Source organism: Microcebus murinus, chromosome 15 (genome assembly GCF_040939455.1).
Source record: "Microcebus murinus isolate Inina chromosome 15, M.murinus_Inina_mat1.0, whole genome shotgun sequence".
In the NCBI taxonomy this organism is placed as follows: Eukaryota; Metazoa; Chordata; class Mammalia; order Primates; family Cheirogaleidae; genus Microcebus; species Microcebus murinus.
This window is the reverse complement of record NC_134118.1, coordinates 15,367,256-15,383,387: the sequence shown is the minus strand read 5'-3', so window position 1 is coordinate 15,383,387 and position 16,132 is coordinate 15,367,256. Positions and strand designations below refer to the sequence as shown.

The 16,132-nt window shown below is 34.4% G+C and overlaps 1 protein-coding gene across 2 annotated transcripts in view; it reads left to right on the top strand.

Annotated features, from left to right (window-relative positions):
- DTNBP1 (dystrobrevin binding protein 1) overlaps nt 1–16,132 on the top strand; it is a 129,359-nt gene that overhangs the window by 7,037 nt on the left and 106,190 nt on the right. The window contains exons 2-4 of one of the 2 annotated variants that reach the window (XM_012753527.3): nt 1,840–1,893; nt 2,623–2,673; nt 14,687–14,747. In XM_012753527.3, coding sequence (XP_012608981.3) covers nt 1,840–1,893; nt 2,623–2,673; nt 14,687–14,747 — 166 coding nt within the window. Of the gene's footprint in view, nt 1–1,839; nt 1,894–2,619; nt 2,674–14,686; nt 14,748–16,132 lie in introns of both variants that reach the window. The other variant, XM_020280121.2, reaches the window with a different exon arrangement.

The window sequence follows — 16,132 nt, the reverse complement described above, 5'->3', positions numbered from 1 at the left end:
AGCTTTAGCTTAATCTTGGTTTAAACCAGAATTACTAGTTTCCAAGATAAGCGTAGAAACTTATGTTGTTTCTCTGGGACAGATTAGACTTTTATACCATTTCCTAGACTTATCTGGAGAGATACACATACCTATTTTGTGTTAAAAATATTGCTGAATATTTTGAAAATTATAGAGAAAATCTCATTAATATTTTATTTTTTGAAAAAGGTCAGAGAGCAATATGAAACTCTTTGTATGAAATTGGCATTCTAATTTGGTTTAAAAGATGCATTTGATCAGAAGTCCCCTTTTGGTGCTTAACAGGCTTTATTGAAAGGAAAGATAGAATCCTGTGTTAGGGCCTGTGTATGTAGTCACAAAGATTGCATGCTGTACAGTGCAGGGTTGAGGCATTTATGGGAGAGACAGCTTGTAAGGACCATTTCTGGCTGATAGCAGTAAAGTGTCTTGAGAGAAAGGAGCACCTATTTCTATTTTTACAGAGACTTTGTAGGGGCCTATGTTTCAGTTACTATTTAGAAATGAATAGGTGGTGGTATAATTAAGAAGAATGTATGCAGCAATATCTCATTTTATATGCGCTTATCTCATGCTTTAGCACTGTCTGTTACAGAGTCCACAGCCAAAAGAAAGTAAAACCAGGCCAGTGAAGTGAAAATAAATTGGATAGTTTATGAATGCATTTTATATTTAGAAGAGCCAATAATTTAATTTTATAAATGTAGTTCTAGCCTATGTATCTGTTTTCTAGCTCAATAATTTAAAAACAGCAAATAGAAGGAGAGGAGGCTGCTAGCAAAAGCAGTAAATGGTAGCTGATAACCAGATGACCAGTGGTGGAAATTTAGAAAAAAATTTAGAAAAAATAAATACAAGAGCCCAAACAAACACAAATGAAACTACCATAGATTGGTTGGTTCAGGTTAGTAAATGAAGATGCATTTCTAGCTCAGAAGCATCTGAGAAGAGTATTGGTTTGCTGAAAAATGCAGTTAGTAGTTTTTTTTTTTTTTTTGTTTGTTTGTTTGTTTTTAGACAGGGTCTTGCTCTATTGCCCAGGCTGGAGTACAGTGGCCACATCATAGCTCACTGCAACCTCAAACTCCTGGGCCCAAGTGATCTTCTTGTCTCAGCCTCCAGAGCAGCTGGTACTACAGGTGTGCAGAACCACGCCCAGCTATTTTTTCTGATTTTTGTAGAGCTGGGGGTTGTGCTATTGCTCAGGCTGGTCTCAAACTCCTGGCCTGGAGCAATCCTCCCACCTCAGCCTCCCAAAGTGCTAGGATTACAGGCGTGAGCCACTGTGCCTGTCCTGTAGTGTTCTTAATAATGAGCTAGAGTTATCAGAAAATGTTAACTGGGATATACCAAGTCCTCTTTAATGAAAGTAGTTTGTAAAATATTTTAGAAAACTTTTTAATCAATGAAAATTTCAACTACTATGGGTGTTTAAAGAGATTTGGATATCTGGGATAGTATCTATTTAATAAAGTGTGCTGCTTAGATATCTTTGTTACATATTGAGTTCACTTATGTGGACCACTACTTTTTGTAAAGATACCAGATAAATTAGGTTTCTCCAGACTGATCACATTTAGGGAATCATTGTTTCTACAAAAGGTATTTGGGGCACATAGAAATATAAAGGCACTTGCTACATATTTTCCACTTATGGTGTCTAACATGGTAAACACACAACTGTTATTTGCAGAGGTGCTTAATTTTTGCTTAAAAGATTAGCTTATCTGACCTAAAATTTTAACAGATGTGAAAATTTGTGGTTGAAAAATATCTTGACCTGTAAAAATATTATATTTTATACTTGTTGAATTATAGGCTGAAGACTTTAAGTGACAAGTCAAGAGAAGCAAAAGTAAAAAGCAAACCCAGGTAAGCTTGTGCTAAGATTTTAATTTACCATGACTTAAATTTCACACAACTTTTGGTTGTATTCATAACAATATAATTACTTTTATGGATTTTAGAGTACATCTGACTGCAAAACAATATATTGATTCTTTCTAAATTTTGTAACAGGAAAATTTTCTGATGAAATTGTGAAATGATTGAAAAATGGTGAAGTATAATTGTTTTACTCCATGACAATCAGTGGCTATTATTCGATCACAATTAATCATTTTTTGTTTTTATATTAAGAGCAAAAGTAAAAGTCCTGCATTACTGAAAATCAAATTAATAATGAAATAATACAAGTGAGGCTTTTTAGCTGTTACCTGTTTTATATGAAAACAAGAGTATTGTGCTGTTTAAAAATTTTTTTTTAACAAAGTATGTGACCAAAATTCACTTTCAACCTAGAGATGATGAACTTTGATCATACATATTTATTCTTATGTAGCATCACATTAAAGTGTTTATTGTATAGTATGCTAAAAATAATCTCCATGGGCCAAAATGATGGTTGATTGTAAATTATAGTTCATTACATTAACTCTGAAATAAAATAGTATATTTTTCTAAAAGTTTAGATGAATTGTCATTAGTGATTTAAAAATACCTTATATTACAATTGGCAGTGTTGAAATTCTTGTATGTAACCTTTTTTTTAGTTGACTAAATCAGAAACAATTTTAATAGAATAAGTGTTTCTTTTAGCAGGACCGTTTCATATTTGCCAAAATACTCTGCTGGACTGGAATTACTTAGCAGGTAAGTGCTTTCATTTACAGAGGAAGGTTATACTTCTCACTATTTTATTGGCTAAAAATATTTTATTATTTTTTTAAACAGTCTCGCTTTGTTGCCCAGGATAGAGTGAGTGCCATGGCGTCAGCCTAGCTCACAGCAACCTCAATCTCCTGGGCTTAAGCAATCCTGCTGCCTCAGCCTCCCGAGTAGCTGGGACTACAGGCATGCACCACCATGCCCGGCTAATTTTTTCTATATATATTAGTTGGCCAATTAATTTCTTTCTATTTATAGTAGAGACGAGGTCTCGCTCTTGCTCAGGCTGTTTTCGAACTCCTGACCTTGAGCAATCCGCCCGCCTAGGCCTCCCAGAGTGCTAGGATTACAGGCGTGAGCCACCGTGCCCAGCCTATTGACTAAAAATATTTTATAATTTTATAGATAAAACCTTAAAACACCTAAATGTTACATTAATATAGTGATTGGAAATTACTTATTCTTTTCTCCAAGGGCTTTCATTTTTCACTGATTAGTACAAAGGCCATTAAGATTTTGAGCAGATAGGTCACTATTGTATTTACTAGTCAATACTTTATTATGTGTATTTATCATATGTATGGTTGCTTTGTTGTAAGAATATTGATTTGAATTTGAGAACTCAATAATTTTGTTTTTTACTTTAATTCCATAGCATGTCTCTTCCAATCCATTCTCATTGACATACAGATTAATATTAAAATACATGGCATGACATGACACCAAAAGCACAAGCAACAAAATAGAAAACAAAGAGCTGAGTGTGATGGCTCATGCCTATAATCCCAGCCACTCAGAAAGTTGAGGTGGGAGAATTGCTTAAGGCCAGAAGTTTGAGACAAACCTGGGCAATGGTGAGACCCCCATCTAAAAACTTTTGTAAAAATTAGCCAGGTATCGTGGCACAAGTCTATAGTCCCAGCTACTCAGAGGCTGAGGCTGGAGGATTGCTTGAGCCTTGGAGTTTGAGGTTGCTGTGAGCTAGGCTGACACCACAGCACTTTAACCTGAGCAAGAAATTGAGATTCCGTCTCAAAAAAAAAAAAAAACCACAGTGAGATACCACCTCATACTCACTAGCATAGTTATAAGCAAAAAGACAGATGGTAAGTGTTGGCGAGGATGGGGGGAAATTAGAACCTTTATGCATTGTTTGTGGGCATGTACATTGGTACAGCTACTTTGGAAAACAGTTTGATAGCTTTTCTCAAAAAGTTAGATATAGAATCATAGGTTGAGTATCCCTAATCTGAATATCCAAAATCTGAAATGCTCCAAATCCAAAACTTTTTGAGTGCTGACATGATGCCCAAAGGAGATGCTCATTGGAGCATTTCGGGTTTTAGATTTTTGGATTAGGAATGTTCAACTAGTATGATGCAAATCTTCCAAAATTAGAAATAATCCTAAATCCAAGACATTTCTGGTCCCATGTATTTTGGATAAGGGATACTCAACCTGTACCATGTGACTCGGCAATTTCACCCAAGAGAATTGCAAACATATCCATATAAAACTTTTACATGAAGGTACATAGCAATATTATTCATAATAGCCAAAGAGTAGAAACAGCACAAATGTCCTCAGCTGATGAATGGACAAAATGTGTATATCCATATAATGGAATATCATTCACTCACTAAAAGGAATGCATTATTGATACATGCTATAACATGGATGAGACTTAACATTATATGAAAGGAATCAACACAAAAGACCACATATATGTTTCTCTTTATATGAAATGTACAGAATAGGCAAATCCATAGAGACAGAAAGTAGATTAATGGTTGCCAGTGTTTGGAGGGAAGAGAGAATGGGTAGTGACTGCTAATGGGTTTGGGATTTCTTTTCTAGGTGATAATGTTTTGGAATTAGTGGTGATAGTTGTGCAACTTTCTGAGTACAGTATGGGAAAAAAACTACTGAATTATATACTTTAAAGGTTGAATTTTATGTTATGTAAATTATACTTCAATAAAGCTATTAAAAAAGTATAGTGTATGGTTTAAGCATGTTACATGCAATTCTATATGTAATAACATGTCATTTGACAGACTGCTTTTCCTTATCTGCACTTAATGTAACACAGTCCTTGATATCTACTTTTTCCTGTTTCTTTTCTAGCTCTTTATTGGGTTTCTTTTTATGGTTGCTCAATCTAGAGATTTTTCTTCTTTGAAATGAAAAGTGCTTACTTTGATATTAGTTTCTTCCTTGGTTTTGAGTAAAGAACAAAGTGAACATAGAAGTGAACGTGAAAGGAAGTGTATTAAAAATTAACCAATGGTGTACCGTTTACTATTTACATTTTATTTTTCTCTCTTAAGACTTAGTCAAAATAACTTCATTTCATTTAAAAATTTATTTTGGAGACATACACTTTTTTGTGTGGTAGTTTTTTGGAATGAGGATGTATTTTGGAACTTAATATGAAAAATTTATAGCTGTAGGAAGGTGTCTATAATGTGTCCATACAGTACACTGAAAAACAGTGTTTTCTCATTGGAACTAATGTTGCGTGTGGGGAAGACCATTTTAAATAGCAAGTATCTAAAGCATTTTTTTTTTTTTTTTTTTTTGAGACAGAGTCTCACTTTGTTGTCCAGGCTAGAGTGAGTGCCATGGCGTCAGCCTAGCTCACAGCAACCTCAAACTCCTGGGCTCAAGCAATCCTCCTGCCTCAGCCTCCCGAGTAGCTGGGACTACAGGCATGCACCACCATGCCCGGCTAATTTTTTCTATATATATTAGTTGGCCAATTAATTTTCTTTCTATTTATAGTAGAGACGGGGTCTCGCTCTTGCTGAGGCTGGTTTTGAACTCCTGACCTCGAGCAATCCGCCCGCCTCGGCCTCCCAGAGTGCTAGGATTATAGGCATGAGCCACCACACCCAGCCAAAAGCATATTTTTTTAATTTTTAAAAAATTGTGATAAAATGCCACATAACAGAATATCATTTTAATAACCATTTTTAAGTGTGCAGTTTAGTATTGTGGAGTACATTCACATGGCCCTGCATTCAATCCCCAAAACTCTTTTCATCTTGCAAAATGGAAACTCTGTACCCATTAACCAGCAGTTCCCCATTTCTTCCTCCTCCTCACTACCCCTGGCAACTATCATTCTATTTCTCTATGAATTTGACTATACTAGGTACCTCATATAAGTGGAATCATGTAGTATTTGTTTTTTTGTGACTAGCTTATTTCACTTAGCATAACATTTTCAAGGTATATCCATGTTGTAGCATATGTTGTAATTTCATTTCTTTGTAAGACTGAGTAATATTCTGTTGTATGTATATACCACATTTGTTTATCCATTCAGCTATTAATAGACACTTGAATTACTTCTACCTTTTATCTTTTGTGAATAATGCTGCTATAAACGTGGGTGTACAAATACCTCTTTGACATCTTGCTTTCAGTTCTTTTGGGTTTATATCCAGAAGTAGAATTGCTAGATCATATGATAATTCTATGTTTAATTTTTTCTGTGGCCATCATAGTATATCCTTCATGACTTGCACCATTGTATGTTCTCATCAGTATTGCATAAGGGTATCTATTTCTTCACATCCTTGCCAACACCTGTTATTTTTCTGTTTTTGTTTTGTATTTTATTATATCATATTCACTAATGAGTGTGAAATGGTATCTTATTGTGGTTTAGATTTGCATTTCTCCAATGACTAATGATAGCATCTTTTTGTGTGCCTAATTTGGCTATTTGTATGTCTTCTTTGGAACGTCTATTCCTTGCCCATTTTGAATTAACTTATTTGTGTCTTATGCTGTTGAGTTTTAGGAGTTCTCTATATTTTATGGATATTAACCACTTATCAGATATGTGGCTTTCAAATGTTTTCTCCCATTTTGTAGGTTGCCTGTTCGCTCCATTGATTGTATTCTTTGATGCACAAAGGTTTTTAATTTTGATAAAGTCCAGTTTGCCTATTTTTTCTTTTGTTGCCTGTGCCTTTGGTGTCATATCTAAGATATTATTGCCAAATCCATATCATGATGATTTTCCCCTGTGTTTAAGAGTTTTATAGTTTTAGCTCTTATGTTTGGATCTTTGATCCATTTTGAGTTAATTTTTATATATGGTGTTAGGTAAGGACCCAACTTTATTCTTTTGCATGTGAATATCCAGTTTTCTGAGCACCATTTGTTGAGAAGACTGTACTTTCCCCTATTGAATGGTCTTATTTTGACAACCTTGTCAAAAAATTTTGACCATATATGCAAGGATTTATTTCTGGGTTCTCTATTTCATTCCATTGGTTTGTATGTCTGTTTTTTATGCCAATACCACACTGTTTTGATAATGTAGCTTTATAGTTAGTTTTGAAATAAGAAAGTCTGAGTTCTCCATTGTTGTTCTTTTCAAGATTATTTTGGCTATTAAAGGTCCCTTAAGATCCCATATGAATTTTAGGATGGAATTTTTTCTATTTCAGCAAAGAATGTCATTGAGTTTTTTTAAGGGATTGGATTGAATCTGTAGATTGCTTTAGACATTACTGACATCTTAACAATATTAAATCTTCCAACCCATGAACATGGGATGTTTTTCCATTTATATATGTTGTCTTTAATTTCTTTCAGCAGTGTTTTGTAGTTTTCATTGTACAAATCTTCTGCCTTCTTGGTTAATTCCTAAGTAGTTTTTAATGCTATTATAAATGGAATTGTTTTCTTAAATTATTTCTGGATTGTCCATTGTTATAAAGAAACAGCTGACTTATGTGTTAATTTTGTATCCTCCTTTGCTGAGTTCGTTAGTCCTGATAGTTGTTTGTGTGGAATCTTTAGGGTTTTCTGTAGATAAAGTCACATCATCTGTGTATAGAGGTCATTTTACTTCATGCTTTCCAATTTGGATACCTTTTATTTCTTTCCTAATTGCTGTAACCACAGCAACTTCTGGTACTATGCTGAATTGAAGTAGAAAAACCAGGCATCTTTGTCTTCCTGATCTTAGAGGGAAAGCTTTCAGTCTTTCACCATTGAGTATAATGTTAGCTATGGGTTTTCGTTTGATTTTTCCTTCTATTCCTAGTTTGAGTGTACCTTCTATTTCTAGTTTGAGTGTTTTATCACAAAATTTGAATTTTGTCAAATAATTTTATGCAGTTGAAATGATCATGTGGTTTTTTTCTTTCATTCTGTTAATCTGGTATATTACATTGACAGATTTTCATATGTTGAACCATTCTTGCATTCCAGGAGTAAATCCCATTTAATCATGGTGTATAATCCTTTTAACATCTGCTGAATTAAGTTTGCTAGTATTTTGTTGAGGATTTTTTGCATCAGTGTTCATAAAGGATATTAGTCTGTAGTTTCCTTTCCCTATATGTCTTTGTGTGGGTTTGGTATCAGGGCATAATGGTCTCATAGAATGAGTTAGGATGTTTCCTCCTCTTCTTTTTTTTTTTTTTTTTTGGAAGAGTTTGAGAAGGATTGGTGTTGGGTTTTTTTGAAACAGAGTCTCACCCTGTCACATTGCGTAGGGTGTGGTGGCATCATCATAGCTCATAGCTCACTGCTACCTCAAACTCCTGGGTTTAAATGATCCTCCTGCCTCAGCCTGCCATGTAGCTGGGACTACAGAGGTGCACACCACCACATTCAACTAATTTTTTTTTACTTTTGATAGAGACGGGGGTCTCACTTTTGCTCAGGCTGGTCTCAAACTCCTGAACTCAAGCAATCTTCCTTCCTTGGCCTCTCAGAGTGCTAGGATTACAGGCGTGAACCACCATACCTGGCTGGTGTTGGTTCTTTTAAAAATATTGGTGGAACTCACCAGTGAAGCCATCAGGTCCAAGGTTTTGTTACCTTGAGGTTTTTGATTACTGATTCAATTTCTTATTTCTTCAGGATTCAGTCTTGGTAGGTTTTATGTTGTGTAGGAATTTGTGCACTTTATCTTGGTTATCCAGTTTGTTAGCATACAATTGTTCATAGAACTCTGAGTCTTCTTTTTTTCTTAGTCTAGCTATGAGTTTGTTAATTTTGTTAATCCTTTCAAAGAAACAACTTTTGGTTTTGTTGGTTTTTCTCTGCTGCTTTTCTACTTTTTATTTCATTTCTCTGATCTTTATTATTTCCTTCTTTCTACAAGCTTTTGATTTAATTTGTTCTTTTTCTAGTTCCTTATGTTGTAAAGATAGGTTGTTGATTTTAGATCTTTCTTCTTCTTCAATGTAAGCATTTATAGCTATAAATTTCCCTTTTAGGACTGCTTTCCTTGAATCCCATAAATTTTGGTAGGTTGTATTTCATTTTCAATTATCTCTAAGTATTTTCTGATTTCCATTGTGATTTCTTTTTTGACTCATGAGTTATTTAAGAGTATGTTGCCTAGTTTCTACAAATGTGTGAATTTTCCAGTTTTCCTTTTGAAATTGATTTCTAACTTATCCCATTGTGGCTGGAGAAGATATTTTGTATATCTGTCTTTTTAAATGTATTGAGACTTAATTTGTGGCCTAACATATGATCTATCTTGGATAATGCCCCATGTGCACTGGAGAAGAATATGTATTCAGGTGTTGTTGGGTAGAATGTTCTCTTTATGTCTGTTAGATCCAGTTGATTTATTGTGTTCAAATTCTCTCTTTGCTCATCTTGTGTCCGGTTATTCTATCCATTATTGAGAGTAAGGTATTGAAGTCTCCAGCTATTATTAGAGAACTATTTCTCCCTTCAATTCTGTCAAACCTTGCTTCATATATATTGAGGTTCTGTTATGTAAATGTTTGGAATTATTATATCTTCTTGCTATATGGAACCTTTTATTAGTATATAATGCCATTCTTTGTCTCTTGTTACCCCCCTTTTAAAAAAACTAAGGCCTATTTTGTCGATATTAGTATTTTTTAGTTAGTATTTGCAGGGAATATCTTTTTTCATCCTTTCACTTTCAACCTGTTTGTGTCTTTGGATCTAAAGTGGGTTTATGTTTTGTTTTGTTTTTTAAAATTCTTCTGCCAATCTCTGTCTTTTGATTGGAGAGTTAATTCCATTAACATTTAAAGTAATTACTAGTAAGGAGGGACTTACTTACATTATTTAGTTATTTCTTTTCCATATGACTTATAGCTTTTTTTGTCCTTCATTTCCTGAATTACTACTTTTCTGTGTGTGTTTGAGTTTTTAGTGAAACATTTAAATTCTCTACTCATTTCATTTTGTGTATAGTCTATAGCTATTTTATGTCTGATTATCATAGGGGTTACATTTACCATCATAAAGCTATAACATACTAATTTTCATTTATACCAGCTTAACTTCAATAACACACAAAAACTGCCTCTCATACAATTCCACCCTGCCCTTACTTTTAGCTATTCATGTCACAAAAGTACATCTTTATATGTATCCAGAAATACAGATTTATACTTTTTAATGCGTTTGTCTCTTAAATCATGTAGAAAACACAAAGTGAAGTTACGAACAAAAGTTATAATAACACTGGCTTTTATAGTTGTCCATGGATTTCTTTTGCCAGAGATCTTTATTTCTTCATATGGCTTTGAATTACTGTCTAATGCCTTTCATTTCAGCCTGAAGGACTCCCTTTAGTATTTCTTGCAGAGCAGGTCTAGTGATAACAAACCCCCTCAGCTTTTGTTCATCTGGGAATATCTTAATTTCTTCTTCATTTTTGAAGGGCAGTTTTGCCAGATATAGGATTCTTGTTTGAGTTTTTTTTCTTGGTAGCACTTGTAGTATATATTAACTAACTTCTGACTCCTAATGTTTCTGATGAGATATTTGCTGGTACTCTTGAGGACCCCTCAGTATTATTACAAGGGATCTTCAGTAAGGATATTTATATATATTTCAATATATATAAAATTAGTAAATATTTGTATGTATTTCTTGTTGCTTTCAAGATTCACTCTTTGTCTCTGGTTTTCAACAGTTTGATTATAATGTGCCTCAGTGTGGATCTTTTTGAATTTATCCTGGTTGGAGTTTGTTGAGCTTCTTGGATGTTTATCATGTCTTTCATTAAATTTGGGAAGGTTTGGCCATTATTTCTTGAAATAATCTCTTGTCTCATTCTCTCTTCTTTAAGGACTCCAGCAGTTTGTATATTGGTCCTCTTGATGGTGTCCCTTAGGCTCAATCTTTTCTGTTCCTCAGTTTCAGTAATTTCAATTGGCCTATCTTTGAGCATGCTGATTTCTCCTGCCTACTTAAATCTGCTTTTGAATTTCTCCAGTAAATTATTCATTTTAGTTAATATACTTTTCATCTCCAGGATTTCTTATTGGTTCTTGCTGATGTTTTATATCTCTTTACTGATATTACTATTTTGTTCATGTATCATTTTCTTGACTTCATTTATGTCTTCTTTTAGCTCTTCGAGCATCTTTAAGATGGCTGTTTTAAAGTCTGTCTGGTAAATTCACCATCTGATTTTTCTCAGAGACATTGTCAATTTATTTTTTCCCTTTGAAAGGGCCATACTTTCCTGTTTTTATGTATGCCTTGCAATTTTCTTTTATTGAAAACTGTACATTTTAATTGCATACTATGGTAACACTGGAGATCAGTTCCCCAGTGTTTGCTGGGGTTTTTTTTTTGTTTTTTTTTTTAGACAGAGTCTCACTTTGTTGCCCAGGCTAGAGTGCCATGGTGTCAGCGTAGCTCACAGCAACCTCAAACTCCTGGGCTCAAGCTATCCTTCTGCCTCAGCCTCTGGAGTAGCTGGGACTACAGGCATGCACCACCATGCTTGGCTAATTTTTTCTGTATATTTTTAGTTGGCCAATTAATTTCTTTCTATTTTTAGTAGAGACAGGGTCTCTCTCTTGCTCAGGCTGGTTTTGAACTCCTGACCTTGAGCAATCTGGGCCTCGGCCTCCCAGAGTGCTAGGATTACAGGCGTGAGCCACCTCGCCCAGCCTGTTTTATTTTTTGAATGTTGTAGTGTCTCTGTGCCAGTGATCAGAAATGTAAATTTAAGGTCTGCTCAGGTCTTTTATGAGCCTGCACCTTTCACTGGGCATGTATAGTCTCTATTTAAATGCCCTCATATGCAGTTGCTTTTGAATATCCTGCTCCTTAAGTGTCTGGCTTTCAAAGAAGGAAAAGAAAACAATGGAGAGGGACAAACACCAGATGCTGGGCTTTTAAATCCTCTGAAAATTGCTTTACTCAGAGAGGGAGAAGTTTGCAACAGTGGCTGCCTCTATGTCTGCTCCTCCCTGATCAGAAGCAGCAATTGTGATCAGAGCACAGATTTCCCAATACTTGGAGGACAGGTCCTTATTGGCCCACCTTGGCTTTCAGAAGCTGTGGACAAGCTTCTTCAGGAACAGGTGCATGGCTGCCTGCCATGGGATGGGGGTGAAGTAGGGATACTGTTACTGTGCTGAGAGCTGAAATTAAACTCAATTTACTTTCCAATCCTTCCTCTGGAAGTTGCAAGCCTTCAGTAGACTCCAGAGTTCCAAAGTAGTTACATCAGACAGATTGTGCCAATGCAACTGTGGTGTAGGTGGGGAGTCAGATTCCTGGTGTTGCTTATTCTGTTATCTTCCTTCTGTCTTATAAATCATAATTTTTTAAGCAGAGTAGTAAAACACAGTTGAGAATTAATCTCCTATATTCCTATAGCTCTAGACTAATGCTTTATAATCAGCACTTTCCTTTGTCTGCCTAATAAGGTAATTATTTGCATGTGTAATTACTTACATTATTTACATGTCTTTCTAACTATATTGTGAACTCTTCTACTAGTCCTACCATAATATACATAAAATATATTCCAAAATTATTTGAAAGAATGGTTACATTATTAATACAATTTCTTCTCCATTTCCTCGGGATTGACTTGTAATTTTAAAGATCTTAGAGTTTGGACACAGGAAAATTGAAGGAGTTTACATCCAGGGATTTTATTTCAGTAGAATGGTACAACAAGGTCATCCATCTGTTAAAAGCCATTGGATGAGGATGAGTTTCAAAGCCACAAGAGATGTAGAACAACTGCTGTGTGGACTTCAGGGAGCAAACTAATAGGAATGAATTTTTTTTTTTTTAAGTGCTGATTGGCAGCTAAGCCCCACGTGAGGTTGGACAGTATGCATTTGTAATGGCTTTAATGCCTTTCTCCAGGAGTGCTCCATAGCATAGAAGTAGAGCAGAGAAAATGAATGGCTGGGATAATCTAGGTTTAGAGAATGCCAGAGATACTAGGAAAATCATGAACTAAGTGCTGAACTAGAAAAGTAGATGTGAGGAAGGGTGATATATAATGGCAAGGAGAGTGTGGAGAGCATACATAATAGGGGAAAAAGGAAATGGCGAGAGATGAAGAAAGGAATGATCTGGAGTCTAGATGGCAAGTGAGGATTAATTTGCTCTTTTCCACTGATTGGAGAAAATGATAGAAAATTTTACTGTGAAGCCCTGAATTTTACATTTGCAATTAGCATATGTATTCCTCCACTGAACAGATATTTAACAAGCTTTTTTTGCTTGTCAGGCTCTGTGCTCAGTACTGGGACAACACACATGCAAAAGTAAAATTTATCTCTGAAATTCTGGTGCCTAACAGTGCTTGGCATTCAGTAAATACCTGTTGATTTTAATTGATATTTATACTGTCTGATACACCAGAGAGAACTTTCTGTTAGTTGACAGTAGCAGCAGGGCTATACTAATTGTGTGATCTTCCACCTTACTTTTTGTTATGTGTAGACTCTCGTATAGTCTGTCTGGATGATTTGGATTGATTTTCCTATTTAAATTCAATAGAAAAATTGTGAATCTCTCTTTGACTTTGTGGGGAGGCAATACAAACTCATAAAGCATGTATTCCTGTTTAGAGAATTATCAGTTGGATAGCGAGAATCTTAGATAAAATGGGAAATCAAATTTTATATCAGTAACCATGTGAATGATAGTTAAGAAGTTGTACTTTTTAACTTTTCATATTGAAATAATTTTGGATTTACAAAAAAGTTGTAAAAATAGAACAAGGAATTCCAGTTTTCCCAGTATTAGCATTTTATATAACCATAGTGAAATGATCAAAACCACAAAATTAACATTGGTAAATACTTTAATCTACAGACCTTATTCAAATTTCTTCAGTTGTCCCACCAATGTCCTTTTTTTCTGGACTAGCATTCGGTCCAGGATTATATCTTGTCTCTGTGGCTCCCTCATCTCCTTTAATCTGGAACAGTTCCTCAGTCTTTGTCTTTTATGATCTTGACACTTTTGAAGAGTACTAAGTAACTATTTTGTGAAATGTACATCAATTTAGATTTATCTGATCTTTCATGATTAAGTTCAAGTTAGTGCTTTTTTGGCAAATATGCTAGAAGATTAATGTCATGTCCTTTCCAGTACATCATATCAGGAGGCACATGGTGTTGATGTGTCTCATTACTGTTGACATTAATTTTGATCATTTGATTAAGGAAGCTCTGGGGGTTTCTCATCTGTTAGCGTTGTTTTCCCGTTTTTAATGAGGATCCTGTGGGGAGATGCTTTGAGACTATGTAAATATCCTGTTTCACTTCATGCTTTTACCCACTAATTTTATCATCCATTAGAATTCTTTTTTAACAGTTATTACTAGTTTACCAAATGGTGATTTTCTTTCAATCATTTCTTCTATAATTAACAATTGGAATTCCGTGAGAAAGAATTTTTCTCTTCTCTCCCGTTTATTTACTTATTCAGTTATTTATTTATATCACTGTGGACTCATGGTAATAATTTGTTTTATTACTGGAGTTACAATCCATTACTGCCATTATGTATTTTATTGCTCAAATTGTCACAGATTTGGCCATTTGGAAGCTCCTTCAAGTTGACTTCTGTATCCTTGTAACATGTCCCAGTTATTTTTTGAGCTTTTCTTTTCTGGTACCACAAGCTATTCCATGTTTATCTTTAGACAGTATTTCTTTTAATATGTGGTTTGCATTTCAAATTATTTTTTGCTCTTTTTTAGGTATGAGGATACATGGGCTGCACTTCACAGAAGAGCCAAGGAATGTGCAAGTGCTGGAGAGGTAAAGAATTGGCTGATGTTATACTCATAGTAAAATTTTCTTTTTCAGTGTTAAATTTTAGAAATTAAAATTTATAATTTTATGTACTAAAATATTTTGTAGGCTATCAGAAATTGGATCTAGTAGTTGATTATGAAACTTTCTGAATAAAGCATATTTTTATAATTTCTCAGTCAAGTAATTTAGTTGATAACTTTAATTCCAAAGACAGGTAAATATTTGATTCATCTTGGTATAATGCTTTGAATTTGAGTCTGATCGCTTTGCAATTTTATATATAAATTACAAGATATAATTTCCTTCTGTCCACTATTTAAGAATTCTGTACTATTTGGCCAAAAGTTTACTTTGCTCAGTCTACCTAAAATCATAAATTTGCTTGCCAGATTATTACAAAAATTTCAGGGGTCATCCTCAACTCTTAGAAGAAAAAACTGTTTTTAAACACTATGTATATTGAATAAAAGTGACTTGTAATTAAAATTATTTGGTATATGTACTTAAAGCATTATTAGTTTAGCTAAAATCAAATACTCTGTGTTATTGATGTGAATCAAACTTTATTTCTTTCTAAAAAGATTTCTGTAATTCTGACTTCAATTAGACTGACTTTCTTTACCATTTACCTAAGTTAGTGAAGCCATGCTAGGTATATAGAACACAGGAATATATATGATGAACTGTAGATCCTAGCATTTGTTTTAGAAATTACTGAAAAGGGAGGAATGTAGGTTTCTGGCAGTAAGGCAGACTAAAAGCCTGATAGCTATAAAAACACTTAATGCTGGATATATTTTTAAAAAATTCTTTAAGATGCTTTAAGCTCACAAAAATCAAGAGAAACCTAACAACAACAACAACAAAAAGAATAGGGAACTGAAATCAGAGTGGTTATAAAAATGAAACGTGGAAGCTGGCATCAAATACTAAAACAAAAGCTTAGAGATTCATGAGGATAAGAGACTTTGTTTATGGGGAACTGAATCCAAGACTCCTAATAAAGCTTTTTGACCTTTGAAGTGGCTATATCCCCTTGTGAAAGGGTAAGCTAGGAAAAAAATATACACCTGTTGGCCAATGGAGTCAAGGAGGAAACATCTCTGTTTTAATTACGAGTTGGCCTAAATATAATCTCCTTCTGGATTTGTTACAATGGTCTTATCCTCACCCGAGTGTGGAGTTATAAGTTATACTTCCTGTGTGATCAAGGAACCTGTGTGTTAAGAAATAAGAGAGTTGCAGATGACTGTATTCTTTGACACTCCACATAAACAAAAATTCTCCATGAATGAAATTGTTTAAATCTAGTCTCCTCAGATTTCCATAGACCAGGTCAGGTCCCTCCCCCAAAATATTAACAAACGCACAAAGAAGTAAACTACCAA